The sequence below is a fragment of the Peromyscus eremicus genome, chromosome 20 (genome assembly GCF_949786415.1).
Source record: "Peromyscus eremicus chromosome 20, PerEre_H2_v1, whole genome shotgun sequence".
NCBI classification, from domain to species: Eukaryota; Metazoa; Chordata; class Mammalia; order Rodentia; family Cricetidae; genus Peromyscus; species Peromyscus eremicus.
The window spans coordinates 14,321,124-14,341,043 of NC_081436.1; the positions used below are offsets into that span (position 1 = coordinate 14,321,124).

General features: G+C 41.6%; 1 protein-coding gene across 2 annotated transcripts in view; it reads right to left on the reverse strand.

Annotated features, from left to right (window-relative positions):
- Mov10l1 (Mov10 like RISC complex RNA helicase 1) overlaps positions 1-19,920 on the reverse strand; it is a 76,630-nt gene that overhangs the window by 16,791 nt on the left and 39,919 nt on the right. For both annotated transcript variants that reach the window (XM_059248130.1, XM_059248129.1), the window contains exons 14-22: positions 19,645-19,703; positions 19,077-19,174; positions 13,861-13,960; positions 12,077-12,255; positions 11,173-11,319; positions 10,387-10,508; positions 9,029-9,128; positions 7,779-7,943; positions 7,068-7,241 (exon numbers count right to left, since the gene is read on the reverse strand). In XM_059248130.1, the coding sequence (XP_059104113.1) occupies positions 7,068-7,241; positions 7,779-7,943; positions 9,029-9,128; positions 10,387-10,508; positions 11,173-11,319; positions 12,077-12,255; positions 13,861-13,960; positions 19,077-19,174; positions 19,645-19,703 (1,144 nt within the window). The remainder of the gene's footprint in view (positions 1-7,067; positions 7,242-7,778; positions 7,944-9,028; positions 9,129-10,386; positions 10,509-11,172; positions 11,320-12,076; positions 12,256-13,860; positions 13,961-19,076; positions 19,175-19,644; positions 19,704-19,920) is intronic.

The window sequence follows — 19,920 nt, forward strand, 5'->3', positions numbered from 1 at the left end:
TCCTTCAAACACACACATGGTCAGGCCTATCACAGGAATACCCTAATCCCTGGTACCAACTTCTGTCTTAGTTAGGGTTTTTAATTGCTGTGAAGAGACACCATGACCATGGCAACTTTTATAAAGTAAAACATTTAATTGAGGGGGTTGCTTACAGTTTCAGAGGTTCAGTCCATTATTATTATAGCGGCATGAGGGCAGACATGGTGCTGGAGAAGTTGAGAGTCCTACATCTTTTTAGGCAACAGGAAGTTGATTGACTCACTGGGTGGTATCCTGAGCATAGGAAACCTCAAAGCCCACCTACACTGCTGTAGAATAGAGTATTTGTTTAACTATGTAAAGATGTGTTACATTTGTTTTACCTTGCTTGCCTAAGGCACCTGGCTGGTCTAATAAAAAGCTGAACGGTCAATAGCTAGATAGTATAGGGAAAGACAGGGCTGGTGGGCAGAGAGAATAAAGAGGAGGAGGAATCTAGGTTGAAGAGACAATGAGGGAGAAAAAGATGGAGATGCCAGGGGCCAGCCAGCCTGAGACAGAGAAAGCAGGAAAATAGGATATAAAGAATGAAAGAAGTGATATTATAGGGCCCAGTTATATTCAAACTACCACATGGACGATTGTGAGCCATCATTCAGGTATGTGGGATTGAAACCAGACCCTCTTAGTTTCAATAAAAGATAAACCAAGAGTCAACTTTTTTTTTAAAAGATTTATTTCTTTATTATGTATACAATGTTCTGCCTGCATGTATCCCTGCACACCAGAAGAGGGCACCAGATCTCATTATAGATGGTTGTGAGCCACCATGTGGTTGCTGGGAATTGAACTCAGGACCTCTGGAAGAACAGTCAGTGCTCTTAACCTCTGAGCCATCTTGCCAGCCCCAAGTCAACTTTTTAACACTCTCTCTCTCTCTCTCTCTCTCTCTCTCTTTTTTTTTTTAAAGACAGGGTCTCATATAGACCAAGCTGGCCTGGAACTCATAGAAATCTGCCTGTCTCTGCCTCCTGGGTGTTGAGATTAAAAGCATGCATCACCACACTGGGCTTCAGAAAAATTCAAACAATAGCAAAGAATCAAGTGGAAAAATAAGGAAAATGTGGAAACAGTAATAAAGGTAAAGAAGAAATAAAACCCACAAAGAGTGAGCTGATTTGCCAAAATTGGATTAAATATGACACCCAAGCTGCTTCTAAGAAAAACCTAAAATAAAATACAATGAATAGGCAGGCATGGAGGCAAACCACTTTAATCCCAGCACTCTGGATGCAGGGGAAGGTGAATCTCTGTGAGTTTGAGGCCAGAGTGGTCTACAGAGTGAGTTAAGCCCAGCCAGAGTTACAAGGTGAGACTCTGTTTCAAACAAATAAACAAACAAACAAACAAACTACAATGAATAAAAATGAAATTCAAAGCCACCCTCAGCTATGAGTTACAAAAGACCCTTTCTCAAAATACCCAAAGCAAGCAAATAAAAAACCTTAACAAAACAGAAGTAAGGGCCAGGCGTAGATAGCAGTGTACAACTTTAATCACAGCACTCAGGAGGTGGAGACAGGAGTATCCCTGGGAGATAAAGGCCAGTGCTTTACAGGCCAGCCTGAGCCTGAGCCACACAGTGATAATCTATCTAAGGAGGTACAAAACAACAACAAAACAAAACACCCAACACTAAGCTATGAGGCATTAAGAAAAGTACTTTTGTCAGATATACTTGCATCATTTTATATCAAGTCTGTAATCAAAACACTTGGAAAGCAGAACAGGAAGATGGAAAAATCAAGGTCAGTTTTGGCTACAGATCTGTCATGAATACCCCCCCACACACACACAGTCCAGGGGCGGGGGTTGAGGAAAGGGGGATGAAAAGAGAGATGAAGTAAAGCTAGTCTGTGATATGGCAGCCTGGGCCTGTCTCCTCATTAAAACAGAAGGCACAAGGATTAAAAAAATGATAGTAAGAGTTTTTAGTCAGAGAACTCTGGAATCCCCAAACAAGGTAACCTATTTCTGTTGCCCACAGTTGACTCCCAGAATTGAAGGTAAGTGCCTATTGCTAAAGACACCATGCACTTTTGTGACAAGACTTGGAGGATTCAAGCTGGATCTGACCTCAAAGCCTCCTCCTTAAGGACTAGCTTTCATAGTAACAGAAGTTGCTATATAAGCTGCCAAAGGAGAGAAGCAGCCAACAGTCCTACCCAACTGTGACACCTATGATCCACAACAATGACCAGCATGGCAACACATTCTTAAAGGTGTAACAATGGTACTCATATCTTGGTAGTAACCAATAGCTGTCTAATTAAATTAAGGATTGCTTAACAGAAGGGAAATCATGCCTGGTACTGGAAACCTACCCAAATTCCTGGGGCTAATGAGGTTATGGCTCTTAGAGGAGGACCAACTACCATTACTTCACTAAACTAGCATACTAACGGCATTCTAAATACTCTTACCGTTCATCAATGAGCTTCCCTTTGCAGCAGAGCCCATTACAGAAAACCACAGCTGTTCAAAATTCAAAGATCAGTTGATCATGGGGTTCCCAGTCCCAATGGACACATCTACAACACAACTCCTGCACCTAAAACTCTGGGGACATCATGGAAGTGGGGACCTGAGAGATTGCAGGAGCCCGAGGACCAGAAAGTTTGCTGTGAGAGCATGTCTTGTAGAAATGATAGGGAAGCTACAGCCATGATAACTCAACAATATGGATGTCTAAACAAGACCTAAAAAACAACACCAAAAGACATGCTTTTATGGAAGGGGGAAATCTCATTGGCTCCTACCCCCAAAGAACTATAGGCAACGAAGGATTGCTAATTGTGGGAGAATTAGAACGAGCCTCTCCAACTGGTTATCTAATACCAAGTGGTCAGCCCTGAAATCATATACATACAAGCAACACTAAACTGACTCAGCAGGTTATAGTTATATATTTATGTATTTATACATATATGTAACAATAACAGAAAAAGAGGCCATGAATTTGAGAGGGAACAAGGGGGTGCATGGAAGGGGTTGGAGGAAGGAAAGGGAATGGAGGAAATGATGTAATTATATTTTAATTTAAAATACTTACAAACCTAGTAAGAGAAGAGATAAGAACAATAAGGTAGGAAAGAAGGATGACTACAGATAAAAGCTGGAGACAATGAAGCAGGAGAGGCAAAGACAGACCAGTTGCACCAGAGGATGACACAGTGCTGCCATGAAGAGGTGATAAAGGCTTTAGGATCTTATGGGCCGTAGTGCCCTGTTCAGTGCTGCTGCTACAGTGGAAAGCAGCACAGCCCAGGTGGCCTGTGCATAATATATACCGTGGCTTCTCTGTGACAATTCCTGTGGCAAAGAGACGACAGCTTCCTTTGGGCCTGTTTTGTGGTATCTAGGGTGTTCAGCCCTACCCTAAGCATGCCGTAAACACCTTACTGAACAATTCTATCTGGTACATCGAAAGCACAGGTGGGCACAAGGACATTCTGTCTACTGTCACCAGAGGAAGCCAAGCATTCAGGAAACAAAGGCCAAGCCTGCCAGCAACACTGCAGCCAATTTACACAGGGGTATGTATGGTCTTTTCTGCTCAAACTGGGCATGGACCACATGTTCTCAGGGCCTAGAACTTAGCAGATAATTTGGAATTTAGAAAATACTGAAATGTGACAAAATCATCCACAGTGATCTCTGATGATTCTCCATCATTTCTGTATCTGTCAAAATACAAAAGAACTTTCTCACAGCAGAAGCAGGACTTATTCACTCAAGAGTTTCCAGGTCTGAGTCTATTCTCAGTTTTCACATGATTCTATCCAGATCACTGTCTTATCCAGCTTCTTCCCAGTGACCACCTCCCTGTGACACAGCTAGATGCAGTCTGCTTGGTTGTCCCTGCTGACCCTCACAACTGCACTGACTACACAGACAAGCAATAGTGCCTACTCTTGGTGCTACATTATCTCCTGAAACTCTGCCTACCTGATCCAGATCCACAAGTTAAAAGTGTCTATAGAAGTCAGGTGTGAGGGTTTCCACATGTAATTCTAGCACCAAGAAAAGGGAGGGAAAAGGATTTTGAGTTCAATGTTGGCCTGTGTTGGCAAGACAGGTCATAAGCAAACAAACAAACAAACAAACAAGGCAGGGGGTGTGATTCAGTAGGTAGAACAGTAGTCATGCATGCATGGAGTTCTTGGTTTGATCTCCAGTATTGAATAAACTAGGTATGGTGGTGTATGCCTATAAACCTAGCACTTAGAGGTAGACAGAGTGGGGCCACAAGTTGAAGGCCACCCTGAGCTATATGTCAAGTTCAAGGCAAACCTGATATACATGAGATCCTGTCTCAAAACAAACAAACAAACAAACAAACAAACAAACAAAACAAGGGTCTGGAGAGATGGCTCAGAGTTTAAGAGCACTGGCTGCTCTTCTAGAGGACCTGCGATCAATTCCCAGCAACCACATGGTGGCTCACAACCATCTGTAATGAGATGTCATGCCCTCTTCTGGCCTGCAGGGAGGGGTACATGCAGAGAGAACACTGCATAATAAATAAATAAATCTTAAAAACAAACAAAACCAAAAAACCAAAAAGAACAACAAAATACCTGCCCATGAGAAACCTAGTGAGATATTACCCTGGACTAAATAGAGACATTGGTCCACAGGTACCTCTTCCTCTGTCTCCCAGAGTATGTTCCCATACATGACCTTTAGGTTGCCAAGTACTTCCAGGGCCTGTTGGTGATCAAATCTATATTTCCAACTTGTTTCCCAGTGACTGATAGGCACTTTTCTCTTAAAATCCTCTTTATTGGGCCAAACATGGTAGTGCATGTCTTTAATCCCAGCACTCAGAAGGTAGAGGCAGGTGGATCTCTATGAGTTCAGTGCCAGTGTAGTCTACAAAGGGTTCCAGGCAGTCAGAACTACATAGTAAAACCCTGTGTCAAAAAGAAAAATCCTCTATATCTATTGGTATTTTTGGACTCCATTCCACCAACTTGTACCTTTATTGTCAACTATACAATTGTGGTGGACTGATCCCAGGATCTTACACATGCTAGGCAAGTATTCTACTACTAAGTTGCATATTTAATATATATTTAATACTGGACACTTTGATTTACTCTAACTTTGTAGTATGTTTTGTAACCTATCAAGTCTTAATGATTCATTTGTCTGGTTCTTTTTGTCAACATTGAAAATTTAATTTAGGACTGTACTCATTTTCTTTAATAAAACATTTTGAACTGTCATTAAAATAGTTCTCATAAAGAAATTTGTGGTAATTTTTTGTTTGTTTTTGCTTTTCAAGACAGGGTTTCTCTGTGTAACAGCCCTGGCCATCCTGGAACTTGCTTTGTAGATCAGGCTGGCCTGCCTCTGTCTCCTGAGTGCTGAGATTATAGGTGTGAGCCACCATGCCTGGCCTGTGGTCATTTTTAAAATTAGACTGTATTAAATATATAGGTTAATTTGGGAAGAAGTGACATCTTTAAGATCTTGAGCTTCTACTTATGAACACACCTTCATGTGCTCAAGTAAAGCTTTGGGCCTTTGTTTCACAGTAACACTGGTTATGTCTCACAAGGCTCATTTCTTGATACTCTAGAGAGATTCCTTCCACTCTAACAGCTATTTGTCTTTCCTAATGTACTAGAGGCTTCTGAGGATGGGCAGAGCTGCCCAGACCGCAGGGAGGGTGTCCTGGGGTAGGGCAGCACATTAGGGCTGGGTAAGCACTGACAAACAGCCTTAGAGGGTGCTCCAGAGCCATGGCACAATTCTGCAGATGCACTTCTAACAGAGTCTGAACACCTTTTCTCCTTAAGGGTTTAGAGAGAAACTGAGGCAGGGACTGCACTTGGGTGCAGCTGTCTGTGGGCTCACATACTGATAAGACCAGGCTATGGGAGAGGAGAGCTATCTGACACCATCTTCCCTTCTGGGTGTGACACTAATTCTGGAAAACTCAAATCCTTTCCTGGGAGGGTGAATGTAAAACTTGATTTCTGGTTCTGACAACCAAATTCCCAATACAAATGACCTGCTTTAATGACTACCTGCAATGCATTCTAACTGATGAGCACCTCAACCCCACTCTGTGAGGTCTTGTAGAAGGAGACTCTGTCCTTGTCATTCCCCCACCTCCGGAGCTGGGGATGAGTGCTTGGTTGACTGTTTTTTTTTTTTTTCTTTAATTTTATTTATTTATTTATTGTCTATACAGTGTTCTGTCTGCACACCAGAAGAGGGCACCATATCTCATTATGGTTGTGAGCCACCATGTGGTTGCTGGGAATTGAACTCAGGACCTCTGGAAGAGCAGCCAATGCTCTTAACCTCTGAGCCATCTCTCCAGCCCCAGTTGACTGGTTCTTGTGGGTTCTCAGCTTGACTGGTCCTAAGGACAAGGCAAACCTTGTCAAGATGTCAGTCCTTGATGCTCAGCTTCCATTGGTCCTTCCTGCCTTACTTCTTTTTTTGTTTATTCCAAGATTTATTTTATTTTTCATTATGTGTGTCTGTATGTATATGGTAGTGTAGGTGCTCATGGAGACTTAAAGGCATCAGATCTCCTAGAGCTGGAGTTACAAGTGGTTATGTGCCAACTAATGTGAGTGTTGGGAATTGAATAAAGGTCTGCAAGAGTGAGAAGCACTCTTAACCACTGAGCCATCTCTCTAGCCCATCCTCCTGGACTTCTAATCCACACTTAGAGTTCTTTGATAGTGGCCTGTGTTTCCTTTTGGAATCCAGTATTTATCGAATGCAAACAGCAAAGGACAGGGCCTGCAATATCTACTCTTAAGCTCTTTCTGTATGGAATCTGACAGGAGAGGTCAGCAGCCTTACACTTAAAAGACATCAGCACCCATCTTCCCTCAGCTCAGGCCCACAGGGAATGCTTGGCTAATGTTATATAGACAGGGGACACACAACTCTGGAAATCACACATCATGGTTGTTCTCTGAATGAAGACACCACCTCCTCCTTCCCTTCCTGCACTACCTATTGCAAGGAGCACTCAGCAGTCAACGCAGACTTACCCTCACTCCATGAAAGATGAGAGGGAAGCCTTTTCTGGGCAGCTTCTCCCAGCCCAGCAGCGAAGTCACTACTTTGGGATCAGCACAGACCTCAAGCTCCCTATGGTAGAAGAGGCGAGAGGGCAGTGCCAGCAGGGCCGAGTGGGACCTATAGTTCTTCACTAGCTTTGTGACCTGTAGGCAAAGGGTAGGCACAGATCACAAGGAGTCAAAAACCACACAGTTTCTCTCCAGGTTTTTCCCTTTTGACCTTGCAAGACAAACTTAAAACCAACCATCTTAATGTTGACTTCAAGGGGTAGTCCCCTGCTCCTGCCTCACTCTGTTCTATTAGCTTGAAATCTGATGCCAGGCCAAGTTTCTCAGAGACTCTGAATCTCAAGGATCCATTTTAACAGAAAGGTAAACATCAGGAGGGACAAAAGGCCTCTTTTGTGATTCTCCTGGGTCCTGATTGTTGACTGTCTCTTATGGGTGCAGTCAGCTCTGGACAGGTCCTCTCAGGTTGGTCTGCTGTCTTACAAGCTCAGCCTTTAAATGAAGCCCGATAAAGCTCTGACTCAGCACTAGGGACAGAAAGTAGGAGCTGCTCTCACAGCTCTGGTGCATCTTAGGTCCTGGGGATAGCATCAGTATGAGGAAAATGCTTTTTTCCTCCAACTGTTTGCTCTTTTTCCATTTGTGTGACAAGGCAGAGAGTTTGGAACTCACCAAAAGGGGATTGTATGCACCACAAGCACCAAAGGTATTCTCATCTCTCAGGTATGCTGGTCTGGACATCAATCTCTCCAACATAGACACATTCAACCCGTAGGCCATGGCCAGCCTGGACTTGATGACTGGGCCAAGCTGCATGGGGTCTCCAGCAAGCACAATCTATAGCATATACAAGGATGTATATGTATACAAGGATGGTGGGGAGTAGACAGGCATACAGTACAACTACAGTAGAAGAGCTATGAGAACTAACAGGCAAGTGTCTCTGAATAGGTTAGGGGCTGTGCTGTGCAGACAGGGCCCCCTTGCCTACTCCAGTTATGTAGAATGAGGGAAAACGCTGAGAGGCCATGGTAGACACAGCTGGAATTGACAATGGCCTAAACAGAGAAGTAGGGAAGGAGAAACTAGATGGGCTCGAGACTCAGGCTTCTCTACTAAGCAGCTACGACCTGCTTTATCAGTCTTGGTACGGCAGTCCAGCCTCCTCTTGCACTTATCTCATTGTGGCAAAAGCCTCAGGGATTCAGCTTGTGTTCTGGAATCTGCTGCTGTGCCTGGCCGTGGGAAACTATCCCTGGCCCTTTCCATGATGCCTTTTCCTTGTAGACCTCACACACATTAATATCATGCTGACCAGTCTCTTAAGTATTCTAATTAGACTAGTCCTTGTTTGTTCCTTAGTTCCTCCTAGTACTCTGTCTCATAGAGCCTGGTGACTTGAGGGGAGACGGTGGGAACACGTCTGGAGGAGCCTGACAAGTTCACAAGTGGATGCCAGATGACCTCTCAGCTGGGAGTACTGAAAGAAACATGTTCTAAGATGATAATCATGTCACTGTCCAAAGTACCATAGAGAAGATCAGATGGGGATCTGCCAGGAGCACACAGAGTTGGAGGGGCTGGGGGCTTGAGTGAGGAGCCCCTGAAAAATGTAATGGAAATGACAGCCAGATCTTAGCAGGGCATGAGGCTCTGTCCTCTTCCCCTTTGCCATACCAGAAACTGTTGTTGACTATGCCATTGTGTCCCCAGTACTACAATGGCTCTTAGCTTCTGTTTGCAATTGAATAAACAGTAACAAGCAAGGGCCTTTCTTCCCAGCCACAGAAGATTGAGGTTGTGATGAACAGCACAGTTCTGACCTCCCAGATTCTCAGGGTCCTAGTACTTTTACTTGAACGCTGTGACTGTCCCCAAGGGAAACTAGTAAGACAGAAACACACACAAGACACAGGCCTTACCTGGCCATTGATGTCTGAAATCAGTCCCAGAGGAATAAGGCATTCTGGCTCACTTGCCTGCCCTGCCTCGTCCACAAACACATGTGTGAAGTATCCAACTCTAGAGCCAAAGATGTCTGAATGGTAATTTCATTGTATGGTTTAGCAACTGCTACCTAACACATACTGGCAAAGCTCTGCTCTGGGGTGTTGGGATTATAGTGGAGTTCTCCAAGGAAAATAAGACCAAGAAGTATGTGTGTCACATGACTTGGGATCACAACAGCTGCAGGCCTGCTAGGAGACTCATGAATCCCTATCAGCAGCTGGTGTTCTGTAAGCAGAAGGTGTACTTGTTTGTAAGGACATGAAGGGGTGAGGGTGAGTATGAACAAAGCCTGAGAGCCTCCTGGCAGCTTAGAGTTCTGGCACCTTGTATCACAAAAAACCTTTGCCTTTGCTTAGACCTGCACCCTCCCAATGGCTAGTCTGAAATACAAAAGTTCAAAGTTTTGTACTTAAATAATTAAATGTAGACTGTCTCATTAGTGATTTCACAGCCACATCCTGGGATGAGTCTGCTCCAAGCTGCAGAGCTGTCTGTCCTCAGGATCTCAGGAGTTGAGATTCATCCTTGCTCTTCCTCCTTCCTCGGCTTGGCCTGTGCTACTTCCTCTTCTTAGCAGGACAGCTTGCAGCCTCCCTGGCTCACTTCTAACGCATTGATATGAAGCTTCCTCACTCAGTTTCTTTTCAGCTCTTGGGACATTCCTCCTAGCGCTGAGGACATGTTCTTAGGAAGCTTTCTCTGGTCCTCAGCCCACCTACTCCCATGCCCCTGCACCATCAATGCTCCACCTTCTTGGGGAGACACCACTAGTGAGTACTTGAGCTGCCCCCACCCAGGACTAACCTCACAGACCCGGCTGTTTTCTAAGTAGTCTGCCTTCCATTGATGCTTTAAGCTACTCATGTAGTGGAATTCTTCTAAACTGAGGGTCATATCCTAATGCCTCTTCTAAAAACTGAAACCTTTGGAGCCAGGCCTCTTGTTATAGCTCCTGTCTCCATTCTTGCTTACTAGGTCCCAACTCTGAAGTTTCCTTTATGTAAACATGTTCAGGGCTCTCTACCCACAGGATTTTTACATGTTCCTAGCCCACTTGCATGTCCATTCGATTGCTGAACTCTTTGAGTCTCTTGGGTCTCATCAATGATCCTGTTTCCTCAGAAAAGATGCCCCCCTCCTTATTGTTCTTATCCTATGGCTGACACCCTCCTCCACTACTCAATCTCCATCTGGTCAACCTCTTCTAACATAAATGTGGGAGATACAAACTGTCTAGGGGAACTCTGTTCCTCAAACATCTGGTACTTACCTCACACCTATCTGGTAAAACAGTCCTGCACTGCTACATGTGGTGATTATTATCCTGAAGCGTGAGGCTCTCCAGATATCTTCTCCATCTCTGCAATATGGTTTGATGGCTTCAATAATAGTCTGGGGCAAAGAGGTTAAAGTCAGTTTGGTTTTCAATTTATTGAACATTTCCTTAAACTGGACAAAACAGCAAGGCTGGAATTCTACAAGATAATTTTGCCTTGTTGATACTTCTTAGTGATGACTAATTATTAATGATTATCTTAAATTAAAATGTCTTATATTTTCACATTAAGTCCATGTTTTATGGACTCTAAAGGCATGAATATACTATAATCCTTTACATAACCCAGAAAACAACTTAATATATTTTTCTAGTCATAATTTCTTTTTTGATTAGTATTTTATTCAAAAGCAAACTAGGATCCTCTAATTTTCCAAAAGGGATAGTGGTAACCAAACCAATGAAACAGAACTAAAAAGAAACTAGAACACATTTGAAGAATTAAATGAAAGCACAACATGAGAATTTAACAAAACTGAGAATGTCCACAAAAACACTGTTAATTCAGAGAGAGTTTGAGAGAGAGTGTGAGAACACAATGAAATATTCAGGAATAAGAACCCATCATGTAGCTGAGCTGTATCGCAAGACTGAGCAATTTCTCCATTACAACTTTCTACGATAGTTTGGTGTCTACCAAGCGATTACCTCCTGCTAAAACCTGCTCACTTGGTATTCTTTATGAAGGATTCCAGGTGCCCATCCCTGCCTGGGGCTTACCTCCTCAAATCTGCAGGTGGCATTCACCCGGACCATGGCAGCTGGCTTTAGTACCTTGCTCTCATGAAGCCGCAAACACACAAGGTCAGCAGCACTGTTGGAGGGAGCGCACACCAAAATCCGACTGTCCGGCAGAGCATAATGTACCTTAATTAAGAAGTAGGAGACCAGGGATCTTATCTTATTGCCACAGAGTGGAAACCCTAGGTTTGTATCCAGCATACAGATTCCTTTATAGGGAATGAAGGGTGTGGGCTTGGATACTAATCCCTGAGTACCTGAAACACTCCTTGCAATGTCAAAGTGACTGACTACTCTGCCTCACTGGCCACAGATGAGATGTAATCAGGTGGTAGCCCTCCCCTGCCCCCCACTGCTCCCACATACATACAGAAAAAGAGAGAATGTAGGGTTATCCAAAGCCTGTATATGGTATATCCCCAGCTCTGCAACCATAACCTTCCACACACATCTCCACAGACATCTCCATAGACAGCACCAAGTTATATCAATCTCACAAGCCCAGCTTGCAGTATAGCACAGAACACTCATAGTGTGCTTGCTAATCAAAATCGGGAATGACACTGTAGTACTATATACACAGTACTTTCATAAACTTAATTGGAAATATAAAGGAGATACCAGCAAGAGCTGCAGAGTGGTGGCTTCAGTACTATCCAGGCAACTTCTTCAGTAAAGCTTCACAACGGGTTTACTATTCTAGAAATGAAGTTTCCTTCTACACTTATGAAATAAACTTAAAATCCTAATACATAAACAGACAATGTCAGGAGCCAAATCTTTCTCAAGTTCTTCATAAATGTCTCTAAAGTTTAAACTAATACTTTCTCAGACTAAACACAACACAGCACAGACCCACAGCAAACAGCACCACTGTCCTTACCTGCAAAACAGCCTCAATTATTGTCACAGTCTTCCCAGTTCCAGGAGGTCCAAAAAGAATGTATGGGAGGGGTCGGCAGTCGCCACTCAGAATCCTCCTCACTGCCAGCTTCTGGTTCTCATTAAGGAATGGATTGAAGAACTCCTTATCTGTTGCATTAGGGATCTGAATTTCATCCACTGCATTGGAAGTGGAAAGACAGCCTAGTCAGAGGCCACAGAGCTTTGTACAACTGCTTATTAGATGCTATAAAGGCCAAATAAAACCTGACAATGCCAATAACTTTCAGTGTGATAGGAGAACATGTTACAGAATCATCTGTGTTTTTTGAGGCAGTCAGGAAAAGTAACAGCTTTCTAAGCCACTTATAGATACAGCATCACCTGAAATATTGCATACAGGGTTTAAAAACCTTTTTTGTTGGTGATTTCCCCTAAATATTTAAATGAGTTGTTTTCAAGTCAGCATACAAACCAGTAAGTTTCAGTGTGGTACTTTCACATACACTTAGTTCTGGGTGACCTTCCTGACCCCCAGTCTCCATACCCACTGCTTGCACTCTGCTCTCACGACACACGCACTCTGACACCTCTTCTTCTTTTCCCAATGCCCCCTTAAGAACTCATTCCTTCTCACAGTACCCCATTTTTATGACCTATACACCAACATATATACGTATCTAATAACTAAAATTTAAAATCTGCATATAAGAGAAAACCACTTGGTATTTGTCTTTTCAAGTCTGGGAAACTGCTTAATAATTTCCATTTCATAATTTTCCAGAAAAGGGCCATGACTTCATTTTTATCTTAATACAATTCAATTGTGTATATGTATTAAAATTTTATCATCTCAAATTGGATGAGTTGGTTCCACATCTTAGCAATGATGATTAGTTTAACAATAAGTATGTATCTGCAAGCATCTCTTGTATACTGACTTAGATTTCTTGGGGTATATATCCAGTAGTATAGCTGGACAATATGATAGTTCCTCTATTTATAGTTTTTTTTTTAAAAAGATCTATTTTGTATGTACAAGTATTTGCCTTCATGTATGTCTATGCACCACACGAGTGCCTGGTGCCTGTAAAGCCAGAAGAGGGTGTTAGATCACTGGAACTGGAGTTGTAGATGGTTGTGAGCTGCCATGTAGGCACTAGGGACCAAACATGAGTCCTCTGCATGAACAGTCAGTGCTTCTTCAACACTACTTTTAGATTTTAGTTTTTGAAACTTCTAGACTGATTTACTAGTAGTAAAGATAAGTTCTTATCAGTATTTGTTGTCTTGTCTCCCTTAGCCTCTCTGGTTGGGGTGAGATAGAATTTTGAGTAGTTTTAATTTGTATTTCCCTGATGGCTATAGATGTTGAACATTTTTTAAAATGTTTACTAGGCATTTGTGTTTGTCAGTATTACAAGTCAGGTGTGCTGAATCCTGCTTGTACGTTTTGCTACCTAGGCTAAGTGAGAGATCACTTGAGTCCATGAATTTAAGACCAGCTTGGGTGACATTGTAAGACTCTGACTTAAACATACCCCGAGGATACAACAACTTAAGAGCATGCATGGCAAGAATAATACACAATCTAAGTTTTTTCTAAAGTAATCTAAACCATCAAGACACCCCTTGGGATCATGCAGACGGGGCTTCAGCCTTCTCTGTGGACAATGTGTCTGTCACGATGATCTCCAACCAGTGTGCTTCTCAGGCACCTTCTCTCAGGTACAGGTTTCTTCACTGTTCTTCTCTGAGCTCATTATACACTTGTACACAACTCACTAGTCTCTGCAGGAGAGTCAGCCTTCTCTGGCAGGTCTGTAGTAGCCATGTGCCTCTCCTTTGTTGTGTGTTTAGTTTGGTCCATCAGTGTTTTCTTGTTCTGGAAATGATCATGAAGAAAGCAGTTACAACGATAGCTTTGTGAACAGAAACTTATTTAAAGAGCAGCACACACACCTACCAACAACATTCTGCTGTCACATTTAACGATTCTTTGGATAGGTCTACCCCTTCAAACACGAGACAGTCAATAAAAACTTGCCTAAAAGTTTAAGGTTTCCTTCCCCAGCTCTTTGAAAAATAAATGTAAACAAACTGATTTTTGTCACGATGAAATTGAAACAAAGAGGATCTAAGTTTGATTTGATTAACATACATCCTGCCTCTTCCAAGGCTGGCCTAAGCAGGGAAGGCTGACAGCACAGCCTAGAGCCTGGCTCTGCTAGACAGCCTTGGGAATACCTCTCCTGAAGGCAACAGCACTCTGCTGTGCAGCAGCTCCACGCCTTCCCCAGAACACAGAAAGCCAGCACTGCCTGTCGACTGTGTTCAAAGCCCACACAAGAACTGATTTTGCAGGTGTGTTTGAATATTGATATATTTGCTTTGGGCCAATGGAATTGAGTTTTTAATTCTTCTATTACAAACATTCTCTAATTCATAGCTTTGCAACATGTATCTTTGTACAATCAATGCCTTTCATAAAATCAATCTTGTAAAAGCACTGCATGATAAAATTTCTTCATTAAAAATACATGTACTATCAAATTTTATTCCAGGATTTCCCAATGTGACCTCCCATCACTGTCACTGGTGCTGCAGAGGATAACTGGTATGGTCTTGGTCCATGTGTCTGGTCCTATAATTGTATTTGTCTGACCATAGTCTAGTATGAGGATATACTTTAATATGAGGACAGGTAAGTATTCTTTTTCAATACTGCCATAGGTATCTGTGGCCTTTAAATATTCATATTCTAATATGTATTTCATGTATATATGAAATATATAATTAGATTTTAAAATTTATATATTAGAACAACTTGGTTAAGTTTCCAACAATAAAACTAGTTGGAACGTTAAGATTCACAGATTTGTGATGGAAGATGGCAGAGTTGGTAAAATGCTTCCCATGCAGGTATAAGGACCTGAGTTCAATTCCTAAAACCCATGTCAAAAGCTAGGCATGGCTGGAGAGTGGTGGTGCACTCGGGAGGCAGATGCAGGCAGATCTTTGTGAGTTTGAGGCCAGCCTGGTCTATAGAGCGAAATTCAGGAATGGCGCAAAGCTACACAGAGAAACCCTGTCTTGAGAGAAAAAAAAAAAGCTAGGCATGTTGACAAGACAACAAACTAAACAACAACAACATGAGCTGGGGAGAGGTACAACTATACTCGGAATTGTCTCAAAGGACTCCTAAAACCTGTAGTCAGCAAGCTGAGGACCAGGAGAGTTGATGGTATGTTCTAGCCTAAGGCTAAAGAATGAGAATCAGGAGGCTTGCCAAAGGTGTTAGTTTCAGTAAGATGGCTGGCTGTCTCAAGGCTAAAGAACAGCCATGCTCCAGTATGAGTCTGATGGCAGGAGAATGCGGGAGTTCCAACTGTAGACATTGACAGGAGGAGAACCCCTTTCCTACTGGAGGCGAGTGCGAGGAAGTGGGTGTGTCAGTCTGTTTATCTAGTCAGGCCTCATCTGACTGGCTGCCATTTGAACATTAAGTGGGGGCAGTAAGCTTTACCAACACACAAATTCAAATATCAATCTCATCCACAAGATGATACACCCAGATCACTGATACACCCAGAATAAGATTCACTGTGCTTCTGGGTACTCTTTGGCCCAGTCAAGGTGACATGTAAAATTAATCACCACAAGAATATGTTCTTGTCCTTTGGACAGTGATGTGTCTCGGAGTCACATTTACCATATTCTTGATATCAGCCAGCTGTATGTGTACTCCATCTCCAATCAATCTGGGTTACGGTTTAGCAATTTTACTCATCTTCTTAGGACACCGGGGGTTTTGTTTGAGACACGATATTGTTATGTAGACCAGGCTGAAATTATAGGTGTGTGACAGATATCACACATGGCCCCAATATGCTTCCTTACATTTTTTCCCTGCTCTAGTTCCTATAATTCCATCTTGGTTGACTGATGGAACGCTAGAATTAACTTGGCTAAAAATAATATTCTGCACTTAAGAATACAATGATTCAGCTAGTCAGGAAATACTAAATAGCAACATTCATCTAAATAGCAGTAGATTCTCTTCACCCCATCCTACCATCTCCTCCACAGACTTTTGTTTCTTTCTTTTCTTTTCTTCTTCTTCTTCTTCTTTTTTTTTTTTTTTTTTTTTTTTTGGTTTTTCAAGACAGGGTTTCTCTGTGTAGTTTTGGTGCCTGTCCTAGATCCCACTCTGTAGACCAGGCTGGCCTCACAGAGATCTGTCTGGTTCTGCCTCCTGAGTGCTGAAATTAAAGGCATGCGCCACCACCGCTCAGCTACACAGACTTTTCTTGAGAATCAGGCAATGGAATGAACCAGGAGTAAGGTGATGAAAGACAGAGATTTACAGATCAAAGTGTATCTATGCTCAATGAAGACTTCTATTTTCAGATCAAAACAGATGCCTAGAAGTAAATACACAGCTGAGGATTTATTTATTTTATATATGAGTGCTCTATCGGCATGTACTCCTTTATGCCAGAAGATCTCTCACTACAGATGACTGTGAGCCATCATGTGGTTGCTGGTAATTGAATTCAGGTCCTCTGGAAAAGCAGCCAGTGCTCTTTAACCACTGAGCCATCTTTCCAGCTCCCAGATAATTTTTAATGAATAACCTTTTCTTATTTCATTTATAGTGTTTTCCATGATTGAGTGAGCATCCTGTAACTGCCATTTTCTGTGTGTGTGGTACATTTGAGTATATATGTACATATTTGCATGAGCGCAAATGTGCACATGCCATGACTGATAGCATGTAGGTCAGAGGACAATCATGGATGTCATTCCTCACCTTGTACCTTGAGACAGGGCCTGTTTTATTGTCCACTCCTGTGGACTCCTGGCTAGGTGGCTTGCAAGAATCCAGGAGTCTCCTAATACTGCCTCCCATTTGATGTAGGAATGCTGGGAGGTCGGATGTGCACTACTGTAGCCCAACTTTCCGTGGGCTCTAAGATTTGAACTCAAGTCCTCATGGTTGAGCAACAGGTGCTTTTACCCACTAAGCCATCTCCCCAGCTGTAAAACTACCACTTTTGCTTCTAAATAACTATGTTTAATGCTTATCATAAATGCTATGGTCAGTTTTGTTGGAGTTTATTTTTTGTTAACATTAGTCAGTAATTACTAAAGATACCCGTAACTGGTCAAAGTACTGAAAATAAGTAACTGTTGAATGTCCAGCCATCAATAGGACATCTGTGTCATCACCTTCATGGCTCAAAAAGTGCCACAAAATCAGGGGCAGGAAGGATATAAAAGCCAGGGAAAAGGTGGGAAGCCAAGTGGATCATAGATTTCTGAGCACAACAAGACCACCGTACTCTTCAGCTTATAGCAGCTGTCATTATCTGCACAAGACTAGCCTGAGTCTGTCATGGAGGAGAGAGAGGCTTATGGACTTCACCATCCTAGAAGATTTATGCACAGCTAACGGCTGAGAGGGGAGGGAGAAACATTTTCTTGAGTGGTACAGCAATGGTAAGATGCTCATACGACTGTAAATGAACTCTCAATTATGCTCCTGTAAGCAACCTTCATAAAAGAGATGAAAGTAGATGAGGAGGGGGTGAACTGGGAAAAGAAAAGGATAAGGGAGCGAGAGGGAGACAAGAGAAATTAATGGGGGTGTGACTGTGATAAAAATATATTAAATACATGTATAAAAATGTCATTACATTAATATATAATTAATGTATATGCTAAAACATTATAAAATAAAGCAATTACAGAGGTTCCAAGCAACAAGACTCCTACATTTTGCATTTTTTAAATTTCTATATATACGTATTTCTATATATATTAATAATATTAATAATATATATATTAAATTTCTATATATACGCATATACATAATTTGAAATTTTATATTTATTATACACTTAAGACATTCCCATGAAATCACATTCCAACAGCACACAATTGTAGTTTGCAAACCTCAAGCTGGCATGGATGATTTTTCATATTACTAGGAACACAATGGTAAATAAAAACCACTTCTACTTTATTCATAAAGTGTACTAAGAGCCTAGTAAACTACCTCCAACACAAAGGCACTAAGTGACCATTCATAGAAGCACAGGATTAGTGAAGCAAAAAACAGAGTGTCTTTGCAAAGTTTACAGACTACAAATGTTAGTGACGCGCTGAACTAACATTAGTTAGACATTTTCTATGCATATACAAGCATGTAAATGCCCCCCTCCAACATATTAAGAGAGCAAATTTTTTTTTCAGACAGGGACATACTAAATAGCCCTGGGTATCCTGGAATTCTTATTGTAGACCAGGCTGGCCTCAAACTCACAAAGAAGCTCCTGAGTGCTAGGATTAAAGGTGTGCACCACCTAAAAGCACACAATTTTAAAATAAATTGGTATGATCATACAAGCACCCATATCTTATTTTTCCCTTTTTAAATATATTATAGCATCCTGGTCCTATATATAATTGTATGCACATTTAAACTAAATACACCCTACGAATATTTTACTTTATTAAGATTTATTTTTTATTACATGTGTATGGATTTGTCTGCACGTCTGTGCACCATGTGCATACAATGCCCTTAAGGGCCAGAAGAGGGCGTCAGATCCTTTGGAACTGGAGTTACAGGCAGTTAACTGCCATGTACATGCTGAGTGTCAAATTTGGATCCTCTTGAAGAGCAGCAAGTACTCTTAACCAATAAGCCATCTCTCCAGCCCCGCCCCCCCTTTCTGAGACAATCTCATTATGTATTTCTGGCTGTCCTGGAACTCACTCTGTAGACCAGGATGGCCTTGAACTCACAGAGGTCTGCCTACCTCTGCCTCCCAAGTGCTAGGATTAAAGGTATAAACCACCACATCTGGCTATTTTAGTTTTATTTTAACTGAAACTTTGGATTACTTGTGAATAACATTCCTCTAATACTCCAGTCGAGTGAGAATTGAATTCATATTATATACTTAAGTATATCAAAGTCATCAAAACACTACCTTGGTGATGGACTGTCCATCAATTTTGGTGTCCTGTGCAAGGCTCCAATTCCCTGTCACCTGAGGAGGCTGTAAAATGATTTCTTCTGGAAATAATACTTTGAAATAAGAAAAAGTAAAAGGGGCAGATATTATTTGAAAGTATGAAGATAACCTAAACATTAATGGCTGATTCTGAAACAGTTCATATTCCATGCTATTCTTCTGAGATTCCCCTTTTCCTAGTTTTAACATTAAATAGTATTACATAGACTTTGCAACAAGCTATTACTTATCTCTGTGAGAACAAAGATGAATTACATTACCAGGAGTAAATATAGAGAATAAACTAATTTTCAATTATTTAAGTATTTAAGTATGCTATAAAAAATAGTAAAAAACATAGTTAAAATAGTGTAAAAAAAAAAAAAAAAGAGGAGGAATACAAACTGCCCAGTAGGAAGGTAAAAACATGTACTGTCATATTTCTTACATATAACTGAAGAACTAAGGAGACCATTTTGCACAAAAATTTTCATGAACTCTATACTCTAGGGAGTTTTAATACTACCAATGTACAAAACACTACCTTTTACACCCAAATGGATGACTTGTTCAAGTGCATAGTGACACCGTCTGCTTGTGGTCCTGCCAGAAAGAAAAATATAATATATGAACCTTAAACCAAAATTTTATTATATAAATGTTACCACATGAATGTTACTTCCAAACTCCAAAACTTAGATCAAATTTTTATTTATGTGCTGGTGACTACAATTTATTGCCTCTGTGATGGCTTTGGAGGGTATGACCTTTAAGAGATGATGAGGCCATGAGGTCCAACTATTTCTGTGTAAACAACTTT